General features: G+C 50.8%; 1 protein-coding gene across 7 annotated transcripts in view; it reads right to left on the bottom strand.

The window, feature by feature from the left end:
• Nucleotides 1–329: 329 nt before the first annotated feature.
• The window catches only part of Nwd1 (NACHT and WD repeat domain containing 1), an 82,320-nt gene continuing 60,127 nt past the window's right edge, over nt 330–22,522 (bottom strand). For 6 of the 7 annotated variants that reach the window (XM_052752490.1, XM_052752493.1, XM_052752491.1 and 3 more), the window contains 7 exons: nt 21,191–21,463; nt 19,285–19,375; nt 12,939–13,093; nt 10,987–11,263; nt 8,087–8,637; nt 6,463–6,568; nt 330–5,202 (listed from right to left, as the gene is read on the bottom strand). In XM_052752490.1, the coding sequence (XP_052608450.1) occupies nt 4,901–5,202; nt 6,463–6,568; nt 8,087–8,637; nt 10,987–11,263; nt 12,939–13,093; nt 19,285–19,375; nt 21,191–21,463 (1,755 nt within the window). In that variant the 3' untranslated portion in view covers nt 330–4,900. Of the gene's footprint in view, nt 5,203–6,462; nt 6,569–8,086; nt 8,638–10,986; nt 11,264–12,938; nt 13,094–19,284; nt 19,376–21,190; nt 21,464–22,522 lie in introns of those variants that run through there. The other variant, XM_052752495.1, reaches the window with a different exon arrangement.

Here is a 22,522-nt window from a genome sequence, read left to right as displayed (position 1 = left end):
TAGCCAGCCGTCTGCAGCAGGGTTTAGGGAGCAAAGTCGTCTGTGGGAGGATGTTTCTACCCAAAGCGTCCTGGGGAGCCAGGAGTCACACTCCATCCACACCTCTCAGGCTCCATCCACACAACCCACCCCCACGGGAGCCAGGATTCACGTTCCATCCACATCCCCCCTGGAAGCCAGGGGTCACGCTCCATCCACACACACCCCCAGCCAGGGGTCACGCTCTGATGTTCACCCAGCAGTAGACACCTCTAACAGCTTCCACCTTGTGTACCCACCATCCACCAACCCGGAGCATATTGCTCAGTAACTGAATCTCCCTCAGACTGTTGCAGTGAACACAGGAATTTTATTTTTTGTTTTGTTTTGTTTTTGAGACAGGGTCTTGCTATGTAGACCAGGCTGGCCTCAAACTCGCAGAGATCCTCCTGCCTCTCCCTCCCAGCAGCTGGGATTAACCGCCTGCGTGTCCATGCCCCAGACACTGGAATTTTTGTTTTGTTTTGTTTTGTTTTTTGGTTTTTTGAAACAGGGTTTCTCTGTGTAGCTTTGTGCCTTTCCTGGAACTCACTTGGTAGCCCAGGCTGGCCTCGAACTCACAGAGATCCGCCTGCCTCTGCCTCCCGAGTGCTGGGATTAAAGGCGTGCGCCACCACCGCCCGGTGACACTGGAATTTTTAGGCCAAACGCTGTACATCAAAACCTTCCCTGTTATGACAAATGCATCCTTTCCACGTTGATTAAACCCGATCATGCACATGCCTTAATCCCAGCACGGGGGAGGCAGAGGCAGGCAGATCTCTGTGAGTTCTAGGCCAGCCTGGTATATAGAGTGAGTTTTAGGACAGTCAGGGCTACACAGAGAAACCCTGTCTCGAAAAAAGAGAGAAGGGGGGACAAAAAAGTACCCTTCCCCCGTCTAGGGCTCTCTGCTTAAGCTAAGGATCCTTCAGTTAAATGGTGGGAGACTTCCTAAACTAGCATTCGCCAACACTGGAGCGGATGGAAAAAGAATATGTGGTATCTCAATGATAGGATAGTATGCGGCCATAAGGCAGAACATGAAAGATGGTCATTTGTAGCAAAACAGGCAGAACTGCAGGACATCGTGCTCAATAAAGTCGACGCAGAATGACAGCACCACATTTCCTCACTCATACACTGGACTTCAAAGGACATGGAACTGTGAGGACCAGCTTGGGACAGAGGTGAAGGTGGATAAACTGTTTGATGAGTGTGTGCTGCATTCATGTTGAAATATCACATGGGTCCCATTAGTATATACAGTTAATAGGTTAATAAAAATAAAATACTATTTAAAAAATCTAAAGTTATTGTTCAATGCACCTGAGCATATATTTTTAAGCTAAAGCTTAAAATGTATCTTTAAATTTATTATTATTGTTGCGTGTATGTGTGCATGATGGGGGGCGGTGACCGGCATGGTGAATGTGTGGAGTCAGTGAGCAACTCTGTGAGGTCAGGTCTCTCCTTTCACTCTGTGGGTCCCGGAGACTGAACTCAGCCATCAGGGTTGTGTTCGAAGTGCCATTATTCCCCGAGTCAGCTCACTGGCCCATAAATTTTTTAAAGATTGATCTTATTTGTAATTGTGTGTGTGTGTGTGTGTGTGTGTGTGTGTGTGTGTGTGTGTGTGTATGTGTGTATGAGTGCAGGTGTCTGCAAAGGCCTAAGGCATTGGATTCCCCTGGGGCTGGTTGTGAGCCACCTGGTGTGGGTGTTAAGAATCAAACTTGGGTCCTTTGCAAGAGCAGCATGAAGCTTAACTGCTAAGCCATCTCTCCAGACTATTATTAATTTTTTGTTGTTGTTGTTGTTTTTCGAGACAGGGTTTCTCTGTGTAGTTTTGGTGTGTGTCCTGCATCTCGCTCTGTAGACCAGGCTGGCCTCGAACTCACAGAGATCCGCCTGCCTCTGCCTCCCGAGTGCTGGGATTAAAGGCATGCGCCACCACCCGCCCGGCGTATTTTTTAAATGAAATTTGACACTAACATTTTCAGAACTGCCGAAGTGTGCATTTTGGAACCCTCGTTTGGGAAATAACTGAATGAGATATCTTCAAAAGCGTCACTTTGAAGCTGGAAGTGTGGCTCAGCAGCAGAGCTCCTACCTGGAACCCCTCAGGCAGGGGCGGGGGGCGTGGCTCTCTGTAGAGCACCTGCCCAGCAAGTCCTGGGTTCCATCTCCGACACCAAGAAGAGTAATGGCTCTTTCCGACTGATGCATTGATGAGTCTGTCTGGAGTCCCAGGGAGTGAGGGGAGCGCTCCCTCTAAGGTCTGACTGTAGCAGGGCTCCAGGCACAAGCCAGGCTCAGTAGACGGCTGTGGGCACAGTGGAGAGAGCCGTTTCAAGGCAGAGGGTCGGCAGCAAAGCAGGGGGGTGCTGGTGTGCCCTGTTGTGTCAGGGAGCTAAGCATGGTCACGACTCTGGTCCAACAGCAAGTGGAGGTGGGAAGATCAAGAGATCAACAGCACCACTGGCTACACATGGAGTTTGGGCCCGTTTGGGCATCATACGACTGTGTGTGTGTGTGTGTGCGTGTGTGCGTGTGTACGTGTGTGCGTGTGTGTGTATTTGTGGAGGCCTGATAAGACTGTGTGTGTGTGTGTGTGTATGTGTGTGTGTGTGTATGTATGTATGTATTTGTGGAGGCCTGATAAGACTGTGTGTGTGTGTGTGTGTGTGTGTGTGTATGTATTTGTGGAGGCCTGATAAGACTGTGTGTGTGTGTGTGTATGTGTGTGTGTGTGTATGTATGTATGTATTTGTGGAGGCCTGATAAGACTGTGTGTGTGTGTGTGTGTGTGTGTGTGTGTGTGTGTGTGTGTGTGTATGTGTGTGTATGTATGTATGTATTTGTGGAGGCCTAATAAGACTCTGTGTGTGTGTGTGTGTGTGTGTGTGTGTGTGTGTATGTATGCACGTATTTGTGGAGGCCTGATAAGACTGTGTGTGTGTATGTGTGTGTGCGTGCATGCGTGTATATTTGTGGAGGGAGGCCTGAGGTTAAGTCAGGAATTGTCCTTGATTCCTTTTCCACCTTATTCACTGAGGCAGGGTCTCTTAATCAAATCCAGAACTCGAAGATGTGTCTAGCTTAGCTAGCCAGAATGTTCAGGATCCTCTGTGACCTAGTTAGCTTTAACTGTCAACTTCACACAGCCTAGAGTCTCCTGACAAGCGAGTCCCAATTGAAGCATTGCACAGATCAGATTGGTCTATGGGCTCTTCCATGGGGGACTATCTTGACTGTTAGTTGATGTAGGTGGGAACCTGTTGTGGGTGGCACTATTCCCTGGGCAGGTGGTTCTGGGCCTATATGAGAAAGCTAATGATCCAAAGAAAGCCAAAAACAGCACTCTCCATGGTTCCTGCTTGTGGTAGTTTGAATGAGAATGACTCCAGTAGGGACATATATTCAAATGTTTGGCCACCAGGCAGTGGAACTGTTTGAAAAGATTACAGTGGTTAGATGTGGTCTTGTTGGAGGAAGTATCATGGGGTAGGCTTTGAGGTTTCAAAACTCCATCTCTCTCTCTCTCTCTCTCTCTCTCTCTCTCTCTCTCTCTCTCTCTCTCTCTTTCTCCCCCTCCCTCTCCCTCTCTGCCTGTCGGTCTGCAGATCATAATATATCTCTCAGTTCCTTCTCCAGCACCATGCCTGCCATGCATGCCTCCATGCTCCCTGCCATGGTGATAATGGACTAGGTCTCTGAAACTGTAAGCCAGCCCAATGAAATGCTTCTTTTTAAATGAGTTGCCTTTTGACAGCAACAGGACAGTGACCAGGACACTGCTGACCTTCCTTGGCCAGTGCATCCCCTGGCCAGAGGTCATGCTGTGCACAATAGCCTGCAGCCTGTTCTGTCCCTGCTTGAGTTCTTTTCCCTGCTTCCTTCAGCGGTGGCCTGTGGCCTGGAAGTGCCTCCCTGCAGTTGCTCTTGGTCGGAGTGTTTCTGTCACAGCAGCAGAATGAACTGAGCCCGTCTCTACATTCTGGGGCTGAGTCTGAAGGGTTCAGAGGGTTGGAGAGGTCTCTAGTTCTCACACTGGGACTGCAGATGCTTTAAGCCCTGAGCCAGCCCTAGCCCACGTGGATTCTTTTTCTTTTTTCTTCCTTCCTTCCTTCCTTCTTCTTTTTTTTTTTTCTACAGGATCTCTTTCTGGCTGTCCTGGAACTCACTCTAGACTAGGCTGGCCTTGAACACACAAGAATCTGCCTGTCTCCGGCTCCTGAGTGCTGGGATTGAAGACTAAGCTGCCAACCATCTAGCGTGGATTTTGTACATACATTTTGAGTCGCAGTCAGAGCAGGAGCTACACACAGGCTAACTGTGACCACGTGTGCCAATCACCACTTTCAGAAGGGCCAGCGTGTGCGTGGTGTGACAGACAGTCCAGGACTCTGGCTTCACATACGGAAAAGGAAAGACCTGTAACACAGGCTGGCTTTGCCATGTGGATTCTGGGCTGCAGCTGGATGGTCACTGCCATCCAAGACAGGACAGTGCCCACCACGTCCCTGAAGTCTGTCACTGTCTGCCACACAGTGTTGCTCTCCAATGGGTCACTCGTGGTCCCCACAGTGATTGCCTATCCTCCCGGAGCCAGCGATTGGCTCAGGATGAGAGTTGTGCCCACTGGGACCAACAGAGGCAGAGCCAAGGCTTTGATCCAAGGTCGTGGGTTAGGGTGGGAGATGCAGGCTGCTGCTACCTGAGAGGGGCAGGTCTGAGAACCCCACAGAAAAGGAGGTGGGGAAAAATGGAAGATGTCAGAGGGTGGCCTGGGGTCCACAGGGCACCAGCAGAGTTGGTCAGTTTGCTTCAACCAGATGAGTCAAGGCTAACCCGCTGCATTCCTGGGCTCCGTGGGCCTTCACAGTATCAGGCAGACCTGTGAGCGCTTATTTGATTTCGATTCCTTTCCCTCCTCGGCCACTGATCCTGTGTCCTGGGAGGCCTCTGCTGCAGCCAGCTGCTCTTCCCTTTGCCTGGTCTTGACCAACCACACTGCCTTCTTGAAGTTCTTGAGAGGGTCTTGCTGGGAGGCTCTGGCTGATGGGCACTGGAAGCGTTCTCTGATGAGATAGCCGTGGCTTGTGGGGGCCATGAAGCCATTGGAGGTGGGGATGATTCGGTTGACCACAGCGTGGACAAACTGGACGGCCAGCAGGGTGCCTGTGATGGGGAAAGGGCAGGTCATGAGAAAACGGGGGCACCGAGGCGGGAAGGACAGGGCAGTGCAGTGTGCTCAGTCTGCAAACACAAAGACGTGAGTTTGATTCCTAGCACACATGGAAAAAGCTGAGTGTGCTGGTGCACACTGGCAATCCCAGTGCTGTGGGGCATTCAGGGGGGCTCCCTGTGGCTCCCTGTCCATCTGGCTTGGCCTAATCATTGACCCCAAAGTTCATCCTCTCCAGCGCACCCAAGTATAGGGGTGCATATCCACTGGGCACTTTTCACCCTCATGGAGGCCCAGGGAAGAAGCCTGTGCTTTTCCTGGAAGGGTCTGCAGGCCATATGCAGAGGGCGTTGCGGATCCAGGTATGGGCCTAGCAGGGACATCATGGGTCCTGCAGACACCTCCTAAGCTGAGGGACCCAGCTAGAGGCTGGAGCAGGGCTGCTAAGACCCAAAATTGCTCTTTTCTCTCCAGGTCAGAGCCCAGCCCTAGGGGGATGGCTCAGCAGGCATGCTTGTTAGTTCTTGGTCAACTTGGCACGAGCTCTGGTCATCTGGGAAGAAGGAATCTCAGGTATTGAGAAAATACCTGCATGTGACTGGTCTGAGTGGCATTGTCTGGATTAATGACTGGTGGGGTAGGGCTCACTATGGACGGTACCACCCCTGGGTAGGTGGTCCTGGCTGTACAAGAAAGCAGGCTGTGCAGCACGAGAGCAGGCCGGTAAGCAGCACGCCTCCACGGCTCTGTTTCAGCTCCTGCCTCCAGGTCCCTGCCCGACTGACTTCCCTGAGTGATGGACTACATACAGCCTTTAAGCAAAATGAAGCCTCTCCTCCCCAAGTTGCTTTTGGTCAGGACATTTCATCTAGCAACAGAAAAGCAAACTAAGCCCACAGGGAAGGGCATGCCACACAAGCATGATGCCCTGAGCGTGGTGAACCCCTGGCACATGCACAGAGGCCAGGTGCACCAGCACGGACCTGTAATCCCGGTGGGGTGGACCCAGTCGGGGTGGGACTCAGTGGCCAGTCAGGCTAGCTGAATGGGTGAGCTCCTGTCTCAAAAATAGCAGGGAGGGCTAGGCCAACCTCAACCTCTGCCCTTCACTTACATGTGGACACATGGCCAGGTGCACCCCTATGCACATGTGCACACACACACACACACACACACACACACACACACACACACAGACAATAAAATAAAATAGGCTTTTCGGTAGCTCAGTCCCATCCGAGAGCAGGACTCACCGTCCAGCGCACTCCAGGCGATGATGGAGCGGTCCTTCATGCCTGCGAAAACGTACTTGTCGTCCTTCGAGAAGCAGGCACACCGCACCCCTCTGCAGTAGGAGCTCTGTGAAGACAGACCGTGTGACGTGCTTTGCATGAGAAATGGCCCCCGCTCGCATGGTATCTGTTGTTATTTACTTGTATTGGTTTGTTGGGCGCGGGGAGCTGTGTGCAGGTCAGAGGATAACTTACACCATGTGGTCAGTGGGGGCAGAACTCAGGTCCTCACCTTGGCTGCCAGCACATTTACCGGCTGAGCGCTCTCCCCTGTCCGGGATCGTGTGTTCTAACCCTTGCTCTACAGCTGGTGTTTGGAAAGTTGTAGAACCATTATCAGGTTTGTCCTCCCTGGAGGACGTGGGTCACTGTGGTTCCGGTTTGGGGGCTTTATAGCTCAGCCCACGTCCTGTTCATCCTCAGCTTCCTGTTCCACCAAGATGTGAGGTGCGGGGTCCTGGCGGCACACTCCTGCGGCACCAAGCCTTCGCTCCACCTTAGGCTGTGGCCCCTACAACTGGGAGCCCAAATGACTCTTCCCCACTTCAGTTGTTTCCGGTTAGGGATCTCGTAACAATGATACCCTTTCCAACTGAGAGATATCCAGACCAGCCTCCACCTGGCCAGCACCGCAATCCCGGCTCCCCACTGGGAGCGGAGCAGAGCAAACCCCAGAGAGACGGAGAAACGGACTTTTCTTTCTTTCTTTCTTTCTTTCTTTTTTTTTTTTGTTTGTTTTTTTTCGAGACAGGGTTTCTCTGTGTAGTTTTGCGCCTTTCCTGGAACTTGCTTTGTAGACCAGGCTGGCCTTGAACTCACAGAGATGTGCCTGCCTCTGCCTCCTGAGTGCTAGGATTAGGTGGCTCAGCCGTTAAAGGCTAGGCTCACAACCAAAAATATAAGAGAAATGGACTTTCTAAGGAGCAAGGTCTGTCTTCACAGAGGTGACAGTTTCAGGGTTATTGCACTGCAGGTGCCATGCACCTGTGGGTGGATGTGCATGCATCTGGAGGCCGGGGACAGCCTTGTTAGGAATACCTTCCTCCTCATTTGAGTCAGCTGCTGGGCAAGTATGAGGACCTGCAACTAATACCCAGTTCTCATGTGGTGGTGGCGCACGCCTTTAATCCCAGCACTCGGGAGGCAGAGCCAGGTGGATCTCTGTGAGTTCGAGGCCAGCCTGGTCTCCAAAGCGAGTACCAGGAAAGGCGCAAAGCTACACAGAGAAACCCTGTCTCGAAAAACAAAAAAAAACAACAAAAAAAAACAAAAAAAAAGCAGGTAGAGTGGCCCACACTTGCAATCCCAGTTTTGGGGAGTTGTAGATAGGCGCACCCTGCCCACTTCAGCCTAATGGGAGGGCCCCTGGCTCTAGTGAGAGACCCTGCCCCCAAAACAAGGTGAGGAACGACACCCCATTTGACCTCTATCCATCACACACATTGCAAAAATGTACACAGCTAGAAACAGTGGAAACACACACACACACACACACACACACACACACACACACACACACACACACACACAAAGGAGCGCAGGAGAGAAAGGACACAGCATGGATGTCAGAGCCCAGGCCACCCACCTCGTAGCTCATCTCGAACATCCCCCTGCAAGCTTGCAGGTCCCAGAGACAGAGCAGCGCATCCTCGGCTCCGCTCACTGCCAGCTGCTCCCCGTGGCTGACCTCCACGCAGCTCACCCTGCTCCTGTGAGCCTCCAGGGGGAACACTTTGGACCGTGTGCAGTCGTACAGGAAGAGGCCGCCGTCAGTCATGCCGTAGAGCACGCGGTAGTCGGCCAGCACAGCCACGCTTGCTATGGTCTCGGGCAGCTGGGTGTAAAAGGTGTAGGTGGGGCCCTCGATGGCGGGACATGGGTCCCCGGGGCTGATGTCCAGCACCAGGACGATGTTGTCATAGGCGATGGCCAGCCGGTCCTCGCTCTTGCTCAGGGACATGCAGTTGACAGCTTTGCGGGCCTCAGGCGGGGGGATACACAGCACATCTTGCCTGGAATTCAGGGGGAACACAAGCACGATCCCCGAAACCAGGCCTGTGAAGAGGAGCTTAGCCTGCTCCGCCACTTCCAGACACCGGACCTCATTGGACGTGTCCAAGGAATCCTGCTCCTCACCTGCACAGGGAGAAGAGAGTCAGGGAGGGATCATCTAGTTTTCTTAGTTTTTAAAAAATTGCAATTATTTTTATGTGTGTGGAGGTCAGAGAAAAAGTAAGCCTGTCCCACCATGTGGGTCCCGGGACTCGAATTCACGTTTTCAGGCTTGGCAGCAAGTGCCCTTACCTGCTGGACGTTTAGTTGGCCTTAGCTTTCTTAGTTTCTGACCCCTAAAGTTCAGCTTGGGTAGTGTAGTTTCCTGACTGAGCCTGAAGCTAGAAATGGACCCTGCACCTGTACGCATGCTCAGTAACCCCTGAGGCAAATTGAAGTCAGGGCCTAACGCATGTTCAGTAGGCACTGGAGCAAACGAGGGGGACCCTGAGCTCCCACAGGCTTGAGAGGCACTGGGAAGAAATGGTAGCTGAAGCTGGGGCCGGGGCTGTGCTCAGCAAGTGGGTGGGAAGGGCAGAACCTGGGTTTGCGCATGCTCCATAAGACTGCACAGTCAACCTGGCCCAGATGGGCCTTGGGGACTAGCACAGCGGCAGCATTCTCTAGCACCCCCCACCCCCACCCCCGCGCCACACCTTCGACTGGCTGTGGGTTAAATTTTGAGACAGGATGTTATGAAGCTATTTCTTCCATATTGAAACATTCTGATAGGAGAGGGGAGGTGCCCAGGCTGTGAGCTGCCTGCCAACAGAGCGGGGAGCTCCAGGCCTGCAGCCTTCCCAGTGGCTGGGTGCTGTGTGGGAATTGGGGGACACAGCGGACTTTAGTCCTGTGCTCCTGTAAGTCCCGCCGACTCCTTGGTTCTCCCAGCGCTTCTTTCTCCGATGTGATTGCTCTGTCTGAGGTGCACAGAAATAGACGCCCAGGGAAAATCTAATCACCCGGGGCCGATCTCCAACTCTTCATCCTCCTGCCTCAGCCTCCCTGGTAGCTGGGATTACAGCCAGGTGTATAACAAGCCCAACTTTAATTAAATGAAAACTGTATCACCTCATCGTCCTGTTTCACTCCCAGGGGTGTCCCACAGCCCTCAGGACGCAGTGCAAGCACTGTCTCCATTCTCCTTCACACCCTGGTGATTACAGGTTGAGTGTTCAAGCCCCCACACCATGCCAAATTCAATGTTGAACTCCATCCGGGAACTGGAGAGAGGGTTCAGTAGTTAAGAGCACAGGCTCCTCTTGCAAGGGACCTGGGTTCAGTTCCCAGCACCCACATGGCAGCTCACGACAACCTGTATCTCCAGCTACAGGGATCTGATGCCCTCTTCTGACCTCACGGGGTACCAGGCACACATGGTGCATATCATATACATATATGCCGGCAAAACTCAAACACAAAAAATAGGAAAGAAATTCCATCTACAAGGTGATTTGGGGAGGAGCAGTCTTGGGAGTTGATTAGATTTCTGGGGTGGATCCCTCAGAAAAGGGGTTAGTGCCCTTATTTAAAGGAGAGAGAGAGAGAGCGCAGAGCATCGCCTTGTTGGGCCAACCATCACAGACTCAGCAAAGAGACGTCTCTGGACCAGAAGTGAGCAGCCCTCACCAGACCTCAGAGCCTCCAGCACCTCTCTCCTTGTCACGCATGTCTGTGCATCTCTGTGTCCATGTTCGTGTGTGCACATCCGAGATTGACGTGCAGTTTCTTCAAGTCATTTTCAACATCTTTGCACATGTATGTGTGGTGTGTGCATGGTCACATGAGTGTGGGTGCAGCTGCGTGCATGTCTACGTGAGTGTGTGTGTTGGGGGGGTGCATGTGTATATGTGGTGTGTACGTGTCCATGTGAGTGTGTGTTGGGGGGGTGCGTGTGTGTATATATGGTGTGTACGTGTCCGTGTGAGTGTGGGTGTGTGTGTTGGAAGTCTTCCTCAGTTGCTCTCTAATCACTCACTGAGGCAGGGTCTCTCCATGGAACCCAGAGCTAGCAAAGTCAGCCAGCTTGCTCTGGAACCCTCTGTGTCTGCCTTCTAGCTGCTGGGATTAGAACCCGGCACTGATCTGGAAGTGGAGATCCACACATAAGTCCGAACACTTGCACATGGAGCACGTCAGCTAGGGAGTCAACCTCCTAGTCCCTTTTGCTTGTTTGTTGAGCCAGAGTTTGTGGTTTTATCTCGAACTTCTGACCTTTTTGCCTTTCCTACCAACCATGACTACCACATGAGGACAGAGCTCAGGGCTTCCCATATGCCAGAAAAACACTGCATAAATAAGCTACAAGCACTCTACCAACTGAGCTACAAGCACTCTACCAACTGAGCCAAATCCTGGCCTCATCTTGGACTTCCACCTCCAGAACGGTAAGTCCAGAACTCACCACACAGACACTAGTCATCTCTCACAAACCTTCTGCCAAATCCCAAATCGTGACTTTGTTTTTGTCCCCGACCTTGGGGAAGTAGATGTAGCTGCCATGATGGGACACCGCAGCCAGGCCTGTGCGGTCCAGAAAGGGAGCAGGAGACCTCGGCTTCTGAGTGGACCTGAGATCCCAGACTTTTAAAGATGAAGACTTGCAGGATGCAGACACCACCAGAGTCCCACCCCGGACCAGCAGGCTCGCAGGGGCACCCACGCCCTCCAGGACATCCAGCAGGGTCCCCTGTTCTGACAGACTCCACACCTGAGGGTAGAAAACAGAAGGATGGGTCTGCCCTGGAACATGCTTCAGCTGTTCACCTGCCTCTGCTGAACATGGAGGCTCTGGCTCCAGGGTCCTCACCAACCCTGGCTGCTAAAGACTTCCTGGGGCTTCAGCATCCTTACAGTACATCCCAGAGAACCCCAGGGGTCACCCTGCAGGGCCTCTTGGGTCTGCAGCATCGAACTATCTTCAGAGCAATCCTAAAGTACTGGCCTGTCCTCATGGGTAAGCAGCAGAATTCTGCAAGAGTTGAATGAGTGAGATTGTAGTGTGTATGCATGTGCTTGTGTGCACATATGCATACATATGTGTGTATTTTAGGAAACTATCATGTGAGCTGGGGAGATGGTTCAACTGTTATGAGCATCCGATGCTCTTGCAGAGGACCCTGGTTCAATTCCCAGCACCTACATGGCGGCTCATAGCCATCTGTAACTCCAGCTCCAGGAGATCCACACTCTGCTATCTCCGAGGGTGCCAGGCATGCACATGGCTCAAGATGCTCAGACACATAAAATAATAACAAGAACAGTGATGAAACTCTTCTGATTAAAAGCTATGTCATCGTGTGACCACATCATGGTGAATTCACAGATGTATGTTCTTGGATTGCTTCCTCTTTTTTATTTGAGACAGGGTCTCACAGTGCTCAGACCAGCCATGAACTTGCCATGAAGATGAGACAGGCTGGGGCCACACCAGCTTCATCTCCTCACTCAGGTGTGATTTCCCAGGAGTTCAAGGGTGGGAGGCTCGGTCTTGGGGGTGTGGGTGTGACATAAGAGGTGATGGACTTAAGAGGCACCTACTGGGAGGTGATGGAGTCTTGTGGGACAGTCCTTGGGAAGGATTAAGTAGCTGGCTGTGGTTGTGTAAACCCAAGAATGGGATCGAAACTCCAAGAGCATCCTTGACTCCCTAGCAAGTTTCAGGCTAGCCTGAGCTACATGAGACCCTGTCTCCAAAATGAGGGGAAGGGATCAAGTAGTTCTTATGGGACTCAAATTCGTTCCTAGGAGAGGGGCCTGTTACAGGCAGGCAGGACTGGCCTCCTGTCCCTCAAGTGTGATCGCTCCCTCACACAGGCTCACACTGTTGGCACAAATGTGCTGTGGACAAGGAAGCCTCACCAGAACTGGTGCCATTCTGTGCAGTCAGTCAACTTCCAAAAACTGTGAGCTAGATAAACCTTTTTTCTTTATACAGTTCCTAGCCTCAAGTATTTCATTATATATAGAAAATTCAGCCCTAACATTGACATATATATATTAACTATAATAAATAAATAGTGTTTCTATATAAATCAACCCTGTTGGGTCCTCAACAATTTCTAAGATTGTAGAGAGTTCATCAGACCAAGATGTTGGGAAACCTATAGTCCCCACCTTGATGGTCTCACCAGTGCTGACTACTGAGAACTTCCCTCCTCTGTGGCCCTGAAGACCACTATCATAAATTTTCAGGTCTGGTTGGGAATGCTGCCTGCTTTGGGAAACATTCTAGGTTTGCTACCAGGGCACAGAATACCAGCACCTCACATCGTCCCACTAAACACCCTTGTCTGGGTCTGAGCTCATCTGTTTTCTGTATATATGGACTTAGCAGGAGTTAGGAATCCCATGTCCTGAGGTTGGGGTCCTGGATCCATCCTCACCTGGATGAGTGCATCCCGGGAGCCAGTGATGATCACATTGTTCTCAGGCCCCAAAACTGCTGTCTCCACCACATCCTCGTGTTCTAGATCCGTGGCCATGAACCGGTGGAAGCCTTGTGAGTCAGCCAAGAAAATCCGCACAGATCTTCCAAAGCCTGCGGCAGCAGAATCTAGTTATGCCTCTGAGCAGTTACCCCATGGAGGCCTTTCCAGAGCAACTGCCGTGTCCCAGGGGAAGAAAGAGGCCAGAGGGGGCATGACCCCAGCTGCACGAACTGCAGATGTATGTTGGAGATGACAGTCACAGAGCTGTAGGAAACTCATGAAATTCTCCATTATTTGGACACAGAGTTAGTTCCCTCAGGTCCCAGAGCTGTTGAGTGGGGACCAGGTGTTCAAATGCCCCAGACAATGGGAGGCATTTGTCACTGGAACCACATTTACTTTCCCTACGTTAAAAAGACCGTTACATTCTATTCTACTCTCTTATTTAGTGTGTGTGTGGGGTGTGTGTGTGTGTGTGTGTGTGTGTGTGTGTGTGTGTGGGTGTGGGTGTGTGCGCGATCACACAGTTCACTATGGTGCACATGAGGAGGGCAGAGGACAGCCTGAGGAAGTCAGATCTCTCCTTCTACCCTGTGAGTTCCAGGATCAAACTCAGGTCGTCAGGTTTGGCAGCAAGCACCTTTAACCAACGAACTCTTTCACTGGCCCAACCTTTTCTGTCCTCAGTGTGTGTGCACTCTCAGAGGACAAAGGAGGTCACTGGGTCCTTCTCGATCACTCCCCCACTTTCTCACTGAGCCAGCAAGTCCGGCAGGCCTCCGGTCTCCGCTCCCCACAGCACTGGAGTGGCAGGCACACATGCAACTATACCCTGGCTTTTCCGTGTTGGAGACTCGAATACGTGTGTTTGTGCTTGCACGGCAAACGCTCTAACCACTGACCCATCTCCTCAGCCCCAGTTCCCCATCTACGCATGACTGACGGTGTGGGCTCCAAGGCTGTCACGGGAGAGCACAGGCATCAGTGCACATATCATAGAGGACGGTTCCAACAGCTGCAAATCCACAGATTTACACACACACACACACACACACACACACACACACACACACACTCCATGCGAAGGCTTCACTGTGGGATTCCTGGATGTGTGCCTCAGGCTCATCCTCTTTGAACCCCAGACCAAGCTGGGCCAGCTGGAAGCCCGAGGTTGTTTTTAAGACATAGTGTCTTGTAGCTCAGGCTGGCTTTGAACTCATTATGTAGCTAAAGATGATTCTGAACTCCCAGTCCTCCTGCCTCCACCTTCCACATGCTGGGATGACAGGCAAGTATCACTATGCCTAGTTCATGTGGTGCCAGGGATGGAACCCAGGACCTCATGCATGCTAGGCAAGCACTCTACCAACTGAGTCACAAGCACTCTACCAACTGAGTCACAAGCACTCTACCCACTGAGCCACAAGCACTCTACCAACTGAGCTACAAGCACTCTACCCACTGAGCCACAAGCACTCTACCCACTGAGCCACAAGCACTCTACCAACTGAGCTACAAGCACTCTACCAACTGAACTATATAAGTACTATATCAACTGAATCCAAACAGTCTAGCCATGGAGCCCCAGCCTCAGCTCCAAGTCTTGCCTCTGGAGAGAACTCTGGAGAGTTCTTTTTTTCTTTTCTTTTCTTTATTTTTATTTATTTATTTATTTATTTTTTGAGACTGGGTTTCTCTGTGTGGCCCTGACTGTCCTGGAACTCACTCTGTAGACCAGGCTGGCTTCGAACTCAGAGTTCTGCCTCCCCAGTGCTGGGATTAAAAACGTGTGCCACCATTGCCCGGCTTTGGGGAGTTCTTTCTATCCTAGGGTCCTGCTGTCCTCCCAGAAGAGAATATCCAGGATTCTATCTGATGAAACACACCATGATGGTCACTGCATTTGTGGTCTAATCTTTGGAACTAAATAAACGACCCTTTGGGGCCAGTGAGACGGCTCAGCAGTTAAAGGTGTTTGCCACCAAGCTTAATAACCTGGGTTCCATCCCTGGGACTCACATGGTAGAAGACTCCTCCAAATTGTCCTCTGATTTCACACAAGCACTATGTTACACACACACACACACACACACACACACACACACACACACACACACACACATCAGTCAATTAATCAGTCAATATCATCGATGCAACCAGCAGCCTGAGCCCCATGCCTACACTCTGTGGCCCTGGCCCTGGCCTAGTTCTGGGGACAAGCCCTCTGAGCCCATGGAGCCTCCTTCCTGATAACCATGGTCTTTGTTTATCTGTGTGTTTTCAAAGTAACAAAGTGAGTTCCTGGGGGAGTTTGGGACAGGCATCTTAGGAGGGGCTGGCCACCAAGGTCAGCCTCTTGGGCCGTCAACAATGCCAATGTGACCAACTCCTGGCAAATGCACTATCAGGGCTTGAAAGAGTGTCCACGGTTGGGGGTACACCACACACACTGTGCCTTGTGTCACAAGTCTCCTGGCACCACTGGGGGAGGAGAAGCAGAAATTCCTCATGTCTCCTGGACACTGCCCATGCTCTTTCCTTTGCAGATTGTGTGTGTGTGTGTGTGTGTGTGTGTGTGTGTGTGTGTGTGTGTGTGTGTGTGTTATTACATGCACCTATGCCAAGGCCAGAGGTTGCTGTCAAGTGTCATCATCAATTGTTCTCCACATTATTTTTGAGGCAGGGTCTCTCACCAAACCCAGGAGCTTGGCATCTTGGCCAGGACAGTGAACTCCCAGCATCTGGCTGTGGTTACAGATGTCTGCCACCATGCCCAGCTCTTATGTGTGCGCTGGGAATCTGAATTCAAAACCTTGTACTTGTCCATCAAGCACTTTACTCACTGAGCATCTTATTGGCCCCGCCTTATTTTTTGGGACAGGGTCTCTCACAGGCCTGGGGCCCACAGCTTGGCTAGGCTGGCTGACAGGGGGGTGCTGGGATCCGCCTGTTTCTGCCTGTGCTGCGTTAGCATCACAGGTGTGGCTGTGAGGGGAAGCTGCTGCTTTCTCTGAACTTGGGGTGTGTGTGTGTGTGTGTGTGTGTGTGTGTGTGTGTGTGTGTGTGTGTGTATTCACACAGCTGATGGTCTTGGAAACAGCACCCTGCAATTCTGCTCGTGAAACAAATCTCGGCAATGCCACCCAAGTCAGGGTCAGACAGGTTCTCACAGCAATTGTCTGGTTCCTTCAGGCTGAGAATATCTTGAGGGCCACGAGAATATATTAAAGAGATTCAGCTGTGTACTAAAGCTATACTTGACCGGCCAAGGGTCTGTCAAAAGGCAAGCCATTTATTATGGAATATTTGGTGTTATCCAGTTTTTAATATTTCAGCTGTTTTCTGCTACGAAATTCTTGTGTGCCCAAATACTATAAACCATTTTAGCAAACAGCTAAGCTTCTCAGACACTGTTCCACTAGGTACTAACTCCCCTTCTGAGCCTAGGAGACAGGCAGACAGTAGATGCACAGCTTTGTTTCTTGTGCAAATGAAGATCAGACCATGCCCTTCCTTCAGACCTAGGGGCATGGCAGAGAGACTGACTGAGGACAATAGGGCTTTTTGCATAACCAGGTGCAGTAAGGACTGGAGCAGAATTCCAGAGGCAGACACAGAACTGCATGGCCAGAGAGAAGACAGGAAGACAGAGGTTTAGTAGAGGGTAAAGCAGATCTCTTGTGGGGTTTATCAGGGCCAGGGGTAAGGAACCAGGAAGGATATAGATGGAGGACGAAGGAACAGAGGACGAAGATCAGGTTAAAAACATGGGAGCTAACTAAAACTATGAGGACAGGAAAACTGGGCACAGAGAGGAGCTGAATGTGAAGACGGAGCTGAAACTGTGTAGACAGAATGGACCTAGAAGAATGAAGTAAATGGACTAAAGAACTCAGTGTGCTTAGATTCATTTATATCCCTCAGATTAGTATCCTTAGCCGCTTGTAGCATCTGTTCTGGACCCTGATAGAAATCTCCTCAAGGCAGGCACTTGGGGGGAATTCGTTAAGAATAGAGAAACCACTCAGTGCTCTTCCACCCTGGCTCCTGGAACACACTGTCTCCGAAAGCCAGCCCGGCAAACTCTGGTGTTCCCGCTGCTCCTGGCCTTCCACCTCGGTCCCGACTCACCTCTTTTCTGTGACCCGCTGACAGCTCTTGTCAGTCAGGACAGTGTTACCCACAACCACCGTCAGTCTATCAAAGGGCCGCCCTGAACTGACTGCTGTCCCTTTCCTTTTTATGTGTGGTATGTTTTATGTGTGGTAATGTGCACGGGTCTGTGTGCCATGTGAGTGTGTCTGTGAGTGCTGAGCTCTGACAGGGCAGAAGGGGCTTCAGAGACCTTGGAATTAGAGTTACAGCACGAGGCTGTGCACCGCCCTGTCCCTAAGGTGCTGGGAACCAAACTTGGGTCCTCTGTAAGAGCAGCTAGTGCTCTTAACTGTTATTCTGAAAATCTGGTATGATAACAGAGAAATCACCCATTCATAATATTTATATTGATTTCATATTAAATATTTGAACATATTAAACAAAATAATCTATGTGATAAATATGTACTGATTTAAGTAATTGATTCTTCATTCAAATTCATTAATATTATTATTAATATTAACTTAAATAATCATAATTAACTAAAAGATGTTTATTGGGACAAGAACGATGGCTCAGTAGTTAACAGAACTTGCTGTCTTTGCAGAGGACTTAAGTTCAGTTCCCAGCACCCATATGGCGGCTCACAACCGTCTGTCACTCCTGCTCCAGGGGATCTGCTGCATGTTGCCGAGTTGGGCACCAACATCTATCACACACACACACACACACACACACACACACAAAATAAATAAATAAATAAATAAATAAATAAATAAAAATAAAACTTAAAAACATTTAAAATCTCAAGAGGTGATTATAGGTGTGTATGGTTCACAGTGGTTAAAGGTGTGTATGATGTGTAGTGGTACATGTATATAAGGTTTATGGTGGTTACAGATATTTATTATATGGTTACAGGTGTGTATGGTGGGTACATGTGTATAAGGTATATGGTGGTTACAGGTGTTTATATGGTTACAGGTATGTATGGTGGGGCTGGAGATGGCTCAGCAGTTAAGAGCACTGACTGCTTTTCCAGAGGTCCTGGGTTCAATTCCCAGCACCTACATGGCAGTCATAACTGTCTGTAACGCCAAGATCTGACAGGTGTGTACAGTGGGTACAGGTATGTATGGTGTATGGTGGGTACAGGTGTTTTTATGGTTACAGGTGTATATGGTGGGTGCAGGTGTGTATAATGAGTACAGGTGTATATGGTGTCTGGTAGGTACAGGTGTGTATGGTATATGTATAAGGATTCTGTCCTTAATTACGTCATCAGCCTGCGATGGCGTCCCAGCCTAAAAAGTGGGTGGGCCCTCTGTGTGCCCCTCTTTCCTTTCTGCTCCTTCCTTCCATCTGTCCTCTCTCTCTCCCTCTCTCCTCTCCCCCTCCCCCCCCCCCCCCCCTCCCCCGCCCCAATAAAGCTCTAAAAAGGTAACCATGGCCTCTGATTCTTCCGATCAGCACTCTCCTCCACCAGCATGGCCACTGCAGGCGGCGGCCAGCCACGAGCAGCGTGCTGTTTAACCAACAATATGGTGAATACAGATGTTTATATGGTTACAGGTGTGTATGGCAGGTACAGGTGTGTATGGTGGATACAGTGTGTGGTAGGTGATGGAATATCCTTTTCATCCTATGATTTGTGGGAACATGAACAGAGCTAATGAGCTTCTTGCTGCGTGAAATGGTCAGGCGTGGAGACAGACAGGACTCATTCTCACTCATGTGTGGAAGCTAAAAATGTTGATTTCAGAGTAGACAGAGGGGCTGCGTGATGTGCCTGGCCCGAGGGCCTGAGTTCCAGTGCCAGGGCTGGAAGGAGAGAGGTGCACGTCTGGAAGCCGGCCTTTCCTGTCCCCACCATGCGGTCCCAAACACCCAGCAGCTGCAAAGGATTGTTCCACACCACAGTCCTGTTTTGCCCTCCACATGTGCCCACGTATGCACGCATAAACACACATACACACACATGCATATATACACACACATGCATATACACACACATGCACATATACACACACATGCGCACACATGCACACACACACATACACATAATGTAACAATATTTTATGAAACAGGTGGACAGAATGGTGCGCACTGCTGGGAAGAAGAAGGGGGCGCAGGGAGCCGGGGGAAGGCACCAGTGTCTCCCTACCCCACCTCTACCCCCCGGAGCCGGGCGCCCAGCCAAAGCTACCTGCGGCGAGAACGGAGTCGTCTGCGGACACCACCAGGAACCCCACGGCTTCCGGAAGCTTCTCCAGCAGCCTGTCTTCTCCAGAGGAAACCTGTACGCAGGAAGGCGAGCACCACGCTGCTGAGCCTCCCCCAAGCGGCTGTCACACCGAGGGTTCCTCAGCCCCCTGCCTCAGTTTCCCTGTTAGACAAGCGGTGACCCCGGGCTACACTCTGGGGGGCGGGGCTGGAGAGTGTGTGTGTGTGTGTGTGTGTGTGTGTGTGTGTGTGTGTGTGTGTGTGTGTGTATGTGTGTGTGTGTGTGTGTGTGTGTGTGTGTGTGTGTGTAATCACTTCCGGTGCACGGTCTCGCACAGGAACCGCTGTTACAGTGAGGACGATGCGGATGCAACTGCGCAGGCGCGGTCAGCCTAACACGCTTTTTTGGCCCCTGAAGGAACCTCGGAACTCAATGGCATACATTCGTGTTTGGAATAAACACTGCCGTGTGAAGGCCCGACCTTGTTAGCGGCCGGGAGGGAGCCTACTGCCTGCTCGCAGGCCTCTGTGCTCCCTGTGGATGGGCCTGCCATCTTGACTGGGCCCCCATGACGGGCTGTAACCCGGAACTGAGGGCTGATCTAACCTGTTTCTCCCCAAGTTGTTCCCATCCGAGTGTTTCATCACACCAACAGGAATGGGAACCCGGCAGCCAAAGGATGACAGGCAGCACTGTTCTTCCCTAAGTTCTGTGAAGGGGCCCCAAAATAGCATGACCACACAGCTGCCATGACAGGCTTCGGGGCCTAGACAGGCTTCTGTGACAGGCTTACTGGCAGGCAACACCCAGATCCAGGAGAAGCCTCAAGCTGACCCCACCCAGGAATCCACCTCAGGATGAGGAAGTACCTGACATACCAGACATTCCAACCATTAGATAAGGTGGCCAGATGTCCGGAGTCGAGCACACACCTATTTTTGTTTTGTAGATACTCCTAGACAAATGTCAGCCAGTCAGGGTCCTGGACCCTGGAAATCCCCTCACCCCAACCTCTGCTATGATAAAAACTCTGCCCCACCTGAGTTCAGGGCTCTCTGCTCTCACCGCTGTGTCGGACAGACAGAGGGACCAAGTTCTGGAGCTTGAAATAAAGCCTCTTTGCTTTTACGTGCAGGATTCGGTCTCCGTGGTGGTCTTTTGGGGGTCTGTGATCTGGGCATCACAGTTCCAGGACATCTGTACACTTTGTGAGGTGTGCACGGAGGTCAGAGGTCAACTTTAGTGTCTCTCCTCTATCACTCCACCTTATTTTTCAATTATTTATTTAATTTTATATGTATGGGTGTATGTCTACATGTATCTACATGGACCACATGTATGCAGTGCCTAGAGGCCAGAAGAGGGCATCAGATACCCTGGAACTGGAGTTACAGTTTTTGGCCAACATGTGTATGCTAGGAATTGAACATGAGTCCTCTGCAAGAGCAGCCAGTGCTCTTTTTTTAAAAAAAATAATTTATTTATTTTTCTTTCATGTACATTCATGTTTTGCCTGCATGTATGTCTGTGTGAAGGTTTTGGATCCCCTGAAACTGGAGTTACAGACAGTTGTGAGCTGCCATATGGGTGCTGGGAATTGAACCTGGGTCCTCTGGAAGAGCAGCTGGTGCTCCTCACCGCTGAGCCATCTCTCCAGCCCCTCCACTTTATTCTTTGAGATAGGGTCTCTCACTGAACCTGGAGCTCACTGATTCCACTAGATTGCCTGACCCGTGCACCCTAGGGATCCTCCTGATTCTGCTTCCCCAGGGCAGGAATACATATTTGGGTCCTCACATCTGGCATTATGTGGATGCTGGACATCTGAGCTCAGGTCGTCATGCTTGAGTGGCTGAGCCCTCTCCCAATCTGCAGGAAAATCGCTTACCAGGGAGATGGAGCCGCTGCTGAAACCAGTGACCAGCTTTGCCCGTGTCTGGATGGAGACAGCACAGGTGGGCATCTCCTCTTTGATGCTGGACAACTGCCGTTTCTCCTGCAGTTTCCCCGTGGCTGAGTTCCACCGACTGACCTGGCCACCCTTGGACACAGTGAGCAGCATGCCCTGGGCAGCCAGCACCGCCACACAGGCCCAGGGATCAGAGGCATCTCCCGGGACACAGAAAACCAGCTTCGCGGTTTCCAGACTCCACACATTGATCTAGTGAAGTTATGAAGAGAAACATCAGCATCAGGGGAGACATGGGCCGGGACCCAGGCTCAGCAGGCAGGGTGTTTACCCAGCACCCCCAAAGCCCCGGGTTCCGTCCCCTGCACACAAACCACGTACGGTGCCTGCTATTCCAACAGGTGGGGAGTGGAGGCAGGGGGATCAGGGTCATCCTTAGCTACATAGTGAGCTCAAGGTTAGCCTGGGCAACAAGAGATGCAGTCTCAAAAACCAAAATAAAAACAACAAAAAAAAATAAATTTTTTAAAATTTAAAAAGGAGATTCCCAAGCAGGAGAGCCTGCCTGAGTCTTCCAGAGATACATTCTCTCTCTCTCTCTCTCTCTCTCTCTCTCTCTCTCTCTCTCTCTCTCTCTCTCTCGTTTTGTTATATTGCCCAGGCCGGCCATGAACTCTGGGCTCAAACAACCCACCTTCCTCAGCCTCCCATGCAGCTTGGAGCGTTCATCACCTGTCACTGTGCCCAAATGCACATGTTCTTTTGTAACTTATAAAATAACATTTGGGGGCCAGGTGAAGAAGTACACACCTGTTTGCTATCTACTCTGAGGCTGAGGCAGGAAGATCATAAGTTGAGGCCCATGTGTGCTACATGTCTAGAGCATGTCTCAAAAAAAAAACCCAAAAAAACAAAAAAAAAAAAACCCTCTTTTTTGGGCTGGAGAAATGACTCAGCAGTTAAAAGCTCTGAATGCTCTTCTGGAGGTCCTGAGTTCAATTTCCAGCAACCACATGGTGGCTCATAACCGTCTATAATGAGATCTGGTGCCCTCTTCTGACCTGTAAGGACACATGCAGGCAGAATAATGTATACATAAATCTTTAAAACAAACTCTTTTGTTTTGTTTGTTTTTGTTTTTGTTTTTTGAGACAGGGTTTTTCTGTGTAGCTCTGGCACCTTTCCTGGAACTCACTCTGTAGCCCAGGCTGGCCTTGAACTCACAGAGATCTGCCTACCTCTGCCTCCCGAGTGCTGGAATTAAAGCCATGCGCTACCACCACCTGGCAACACTGGTAGTTTTTAAAAAAT

Source organism: Peromyscus californicus, unplaced genomic scaffold, assembly GCF_007827085.1.
Source record: "Peromyscus californicus insignis strain IS unplaced genomic scaffold, ASM782708v3 Scaffold_23__1_contigs__length_62951481, whole genome shotgun sequence".
Taxonomy (NCBI): domain Eukaryota; kingdom Metazoa; phylum Chordata; class Mammalia; order Rodentia; family Cricetidae; genus Peromyscus; species Peromyscus californicus.
This window is presented reverse-complemented; position numbering and strand designations above follow the sequence as displayed.